This window comes from Bufo gargarizans, chromosome 9 (genome assembly GCF_014858855.1).
Source record: "Bufo gargarizans isolate SCDJY-AF-19 chromosome 9, ASM1485885v1, whole genome shotgun sequence".
NCBI classification, from domain to species: Eukaryota; Metazoa; Chordata; class Amphibia; order Anura; family Bufonidae; genus Bufo; species Bufo gargarizans.
Window position 1 is genome coordinate 111947320 of NC_058088.1, and position 5879 is coordinate 111953198.

The following is a 5879-nucleotide window of genomic DNA, read 5'->3' on the forward strand; positions in this document are numbered from 1 at the left end:
ATAAAGAACGCCGTCTGCAAAAATAAATACTGTATGAAAAATATTTGATTTAATATTTCACAAATAATGTACAGGGCAGTTGAAGTCATAGTAGGTACCTTCAGCAAGGCTGAGCTATCATACAGCAGAGCACTGTGGTTGGTTTACATAAATCAGCAGAGTTCACTAACATTCCAAGACTCTACACAAGCCGATGAATCATAAATCGAATTCCCTTCACCTCTAAATAGATAAATTACTGTAGAAGTAAAGTTCTGCTCACTTCTGGACCGAACATACAAAGAATTTAAGTGATACTCAATGGACCCCATTGAATTATACTTTTGACAAGGTTTCAGTTGTTTGGACAGAATGGTGCTACATGCTGCACTAATCTAAACTACTGATGGAGGCTCCTAATGGAAGAGCGAACATAGAGGTCTAGAAGGTAGCTGACACAAAGATATTATTAATCAAGATTGTTTGAAAAGTTTCTTCATTTTTAATTATGCATTAGACCAACAATAAATTAGTTGTGAAGGATGAACTTCCCCTTAAATTGCATGACGTGCGCAAATCAGCAGACCTGTGAGTGAGAGAATATTGCTTGCAGCAGCTTTCACAGTCAGTGGCAGTCACCCCCATACAGGATAATCAGACTTGTCACATTCTTAGGACAATTTCCGGTGAAATACATGGAATCACATGCAACAACCTAACAACATTCAATACATTTAAATATAAATATCATCAAGACTTAATTAACATATAAACAATATCCTTTACATAGGATTATACAAATATTGCATATGGTAGTTCAAGTGTACTCTTCAAAAACCCCAGTAATTACAAGAAAACTTTCCAAGGGTGCATTCACACTGCCTGATCTGCAAAATACAGATGTGGTCCGTGTCGCATCCACATTCTCTTGCAGACTCATTGACCTCAATGGGTTTGCAGTCTGGAAAAGTATAGAACAGGTTCTGTTTTTTGCACAACGGACATACAGATGCGCACAGTGCTCGGACGGCATCCATCTGCTGTTCGCATTCATATGTCTGTTCCACAAAAGATGTCCCATACTTTGCTGCAAAATGCTGACCAATTGAAGTCAAAGCCAATAGGGGATCCAGCAGATAGGAGTTTTTCCTATATATATATATTTCATTCCCTTTCAACCTACTTCTTGCTTTGGCTCAAAAAATGCAATGTCTGAACCCACCCTAAGAAAGGAAAGCAAGGGTGAGGTCCTACTAAACCTTTTAGTTTCATATTTTTTGTGTGTCTGTGTGTGGCAACAGAAACAGGGCAGGCTCTTGCTTTGCATTTCCTGCTCCTTGCATATGGTGCATAGAAATTTTTTCTTGTCCCCTTTTTAACTACAAAATATTGCATATAATAAAATAATTTTCTTTTGAAAATTTACTGGAGCAGATGTGGTAACTGTGAGCTGTCTGTGACACTTTCTAGATTTTCTACCATCTGTATTACACCTTCAATTTGGTCCTCCTGTAGGACGTGTCTAGCATTGGACAAAAATTTCTTCAGTAGAGATTCTCGGCTCAGAGGTTTTCTCCAGTGCCCATAAAAAGTGTGACATTTTTCAATCATCACGTCTCCATTTTTCAGCAGCAGGACCACTTCTCCATACATCTTGTCAAAGTTGGCTTCATTGTCTTGTGGGTGTTCCACTATCACTTTGCTCAGCAGGTTATGGATTTCTTTACGCAATATTTTGTCTTCATGGAAAGACCTGATATTTACTTCACCATCTAACAGTGCAGTGCAGGCATTGAACTGGAAGGAGTGACGAGCCTGATGTTCTGAATCTGGATAGGGTCGGTTAATGTATTTAGAGACTGGAATTCTAAGAACAATTGTCTGGATAGTGGATGGGTCAAATGATCCATATTGCTCTTCAAACCTGCTTCTCGCTGAAACAGCAGCATCAACTATCCAGTGCATTCCTAAATGTGCTGGAAAAGACTTGAAAGCAATGTCTTGCTTCTCAAGAAGAAACTCATACTGCTTTCCTGGTGAGGTGAGAGCCTTAGGCTGGTAGTCACTATAAAAAGCACTAAAACCAGAGCAGCCAGGCACCTCATCAAGTATGAGAGAGTTGGCCTCCATACCGTTAGCAGCCAGAATGGCGGCTTCAAGACCTAACCTAGTTGCATTACCAATGTGTAATGGCTTGGCTAGAGTGGCAGCATTTGCCATTGGAGCACCAGAGAGAGAGGCTGCAATTGCCAGGGCGTGGGTGCATTGATCTTTGTTTAATGAAAGGAGCTTGGCTGAAGCTGCTGCACTTCCCATGGTGCCAACAACAGAAGGTGGATGAAACCTGTGTACAGAAAACATTATATCATGAATTAGTTCCAATTAGCTATAATAGAATTTTCTTATGCAATGGTGATTATGCACTCGGGTGGAGCTCACTACTCACTTTTTAGGAATATTCTTTGCCTCACTAGAAAAACTCATCAGTCTTCCTTGTATTTCAATGCCCACATTGAAAGCTGTCAGGAGCTCCTCACCACTGACTCTTCTGGCATGTGAAAGCATCTGAGACAGAGCCAGAATGGCAGGAAGCACAGCGCCTGATGGATGAGTGGCAGGATGCCATGTGTCATCAAAGTCCATGGAGTGAACCTGTGTGAATAGGGACATCATCTATACAAGCCTAATTCTATGGATCTATTACGTTATTATATTTTCTTTTGCTGTGTATCTTTACTTACAGCAACTCCATTGGCATAGGCTGCCAGGGTTGGTGAGAGCTTCAAACCTTTTTGGCCAAAGACTGAACAGAGGGTAGTATTGCCATGAGCCGAGAAATGTAGGTCCTAAAACAATGAATGATATAAACAAGAATATAAATACTATTGATATGCTAGAAGTACAACTATCAAAGATTTAAGCATGACACGGATATAACTGATCCACATAACTCAGGAATAATTACTGACATGCATAATACTTTAATGTGACTCCACCATTTACAGTTTCCCTAGAGATGTATCTACTGCCTTATAACTTCGGCTCAGAAAACAATTTACTGTATTACAAAAGTGATCACAATGGACATACACAGTAAATCCATCTGCACTCATCTCCCTCTAATGTACCCTACATGTAACTATATAGTCACCCAAGACATTCTTTACCTGGCAGTATTTCAGCACAATGTTAAAGACATGTGTTCTGCTGCCAACCAGTCCCACGCCAATGTTGTCCAGTATCATACGTTTACTTCTGTGGCGGACGACATCAGACAGATGCTCGGGGCGTGTCCCATTAACAAATGATGCAAAACTGTTTGTGACCGTGTCTTCCAACTGGTTTCCAATAACCACTGAAAATAAAAATAAAATAATTTAATAAAGTTCTATACAGCATGTCCTTCATTGTTTTTTCATCTCAGTCCGTGCATTACTATCAGTCTTGTAAAATTAGACTTTGATACAGTCACATTTGTAGGGGCAAACCTAGAACTTTGGGGGGCAACAAGACGATTATTTACCTTTCGCAGCCGACTTGTGAATGTGTCTTGATAGTTCAGGAATTTTCTTGGTGCTCTAGAAAAAAAGAGAAACATTGTAACTGGAACATTTGTAGTCTGCACTCTAACATTTCTTCTTAGGTTACATTAAATATAGAACACACAGAAGAAATATCGCCGCCTTTTTTTTAGCAAATAATACTTCCCATACTACTATATGCTATGTCATTCCTTCTTTATTCCTCCTGTCGATGTATGACAAAATTAAAAGCTGGTTATTAAAATCCCTGTAAATAGGTTGTGTCCAAGCACAGCCTGACAGTGTCAGCAATGACTGGACACCCTCAGACTGTGTAGGAACATACCTCTTTGACAAGTGAAATGGTTACACCTATTTGCCAAAATATTTCTACATTTACAAGAGAAATAACAAAGGAACAGTACAACTAAGAAACTTAAGGAAAATGCTCCAGAATTGTTATATTATGGGGAATATAAGTATTTATTGAAACAAAGATTTCAGGGGAGTGGATGGATCCACGTTACGTGGCATTAATGTGCTATTTAAGCCTTGTCTAGGAGTGTAATAAATACTTGCAGTTTACTGAACTTGCCATATGGCCAATGAGTCACACTTACTAACGGTGTATGATATTTAGAGATCATAACTTAGAAGAGGCTGTCCAAAGAAATCACGATTTGTCACAGTATAGATTTAGGACACCTTTGCTAGAATTACTTTTCTCTTCCTAACACCACCATTATCTTGCAGCATAAAGCTGACATGTGGCATTAATAAATCTGGCATATTTTACTATTAAAAAGCCAATTTCTCTTCTCTAGACAGTCTTAAAATCTAGCAAGGCACTAAAGGAGATTTTTTTTTGTGGTGGAAAAATGCCAATTTAAAATTCATTTGTGTAAACATCCTTACAATTTAACTATCTGGACAAAATTCTGTTGCAAAAGTTAGAAAGTTACATTTGGGTGTAATGCTTGATCCCACCACTAGATGATGCTCGACCGTCATAAGACAGAAAATGCAGGTGATGGAAATATTTAAAAGCATTGAGGGCATATATTTGGGAGATAGAATGTAATAAATACATAGGTAACACTAAAGGTGGTGGGATGTGATCTAATTGGGTTTAAGACCACAGTTTAGTGAATTTCTTCTTCTCCTACATTTGTACTATCCAAAAGAAGAAATATAATAATAATAATAATAATAATAATAATAATAATAATAATACTGATTACAACAACATGCAGTTACAGCAAACCTGAACCTGACACTAGACACATGAAATGCACAGTATCTAACTTGCTTTGTATCTAGCACCAAATACAAAAGAAAAAGGAATTTGAACAAAATTATTTAAAAATCTTACATGGACAAGGGTGGAAAGCATCTTGAGCACAAGGTGTCTTCTGAGCTGCAGAGTTGAGTTTTGAGTTGTTGTATTGCCGTCTAGTTTCTCCAGTTCTGTCCAGTGATATTTATTCAGTTCTGCACCCTTACATCATTGTCTTCCATTTTTACATCACTGTCATGTCAAAGGAAATTGGTGGAGCTAACCTGGAGTTTACACCCCTCCAGCAGGTGGGGCCTCAGACAGGGGATTTCTGCAGGAAGTAATGTACCTGACGTTTCTGTTTTGAGATTTCTGTTCTTCCTTGTGTCGTCTGATACAAGTATGATCATCATGCATCCTTACATCATGCCTCACACCTACATCATATCCTTCTTATTATAGTTGCTCTGACGCCTCCATAGCAATTTCTGAACTAGTAAAGTTGTTTTACTAGTTTAGGAATCTGAACTAGTAAAATCGCTCAGTACATTATTTTGAATATTACCTATGAAGTCCAAGGTTTTATCTACAGGTGACCATTCACCTTATATAGTTGTTGGAAAGCTTGTCTGTCCGACCGTTATTCCTTACATGCCGTGATCCCCCACATGCACGCTCATCTCAGTCGGCAGACACCTCTGCAAAAGTTTTAACTCCCTTCAGAACAAAAGGATCATGTTTATTGAAATCCAACATTCTCAATCCTTCTTCCCCTTATTATCTGTTGTCAGGGCAGAGTTGGCACAGCATCATACACAATAGATGGTCAGCCGGTCCTGCTAAAATTGGCAGGCACGTTTAAAATTCATCTATTGTGTATGGCCATCTAAAGCCTCATTTACACTTCCGTGTCCTTGCTCAAATCTGTGAAAAGGTGGTCAGGGCCTCTGTGGACATGTCTGTGAAGGATTCCAGTGTGCTCCATGTGTCTGTTGTTTGCTGTGTGTCATCTGTGCTTCACTGACACTGTGCAGCTGAAAAATAATTTCCTAATGATCCTTAAAACACGGCATCCATATTGGGACATAATGGGTGTGATGGAT

At 38.9% G+C, this 5879-nt stretch overlaps 1 protein-coding gene across 1 annotated transcript; it reads right to left on the bottom strand.

The window, feature by feature from the left end:
- Window positions 1–458: 458 nt before the first annotated feature.
- On the bottom strand, window positions 459–4937 carry LOC122919376 (cis-aconitate decarboxylase-like). The gene is made up of 6 exons (XM_044268368.1): window positions 4873–4937; window positions 3503–3557; window positions 3147–3334; window positions 2721–2825; window positions 2426–2631; window positions 459–2323 (listed from the first exon to the last, which is right to left on the bottom strand). Exons 1-6 carry the CDS (start codon window positions 4891–4893, stop codon window positions 1402–1404), a joined length of 1497 nt encoding a protein of 498 aa, XP_044124303.1. The 5' UTR covers window positions 4894–4937; the 3' UTR covers window positions 459–1401.
- Window positions 4938–5879: the final 942 nt, after the last annotated feature.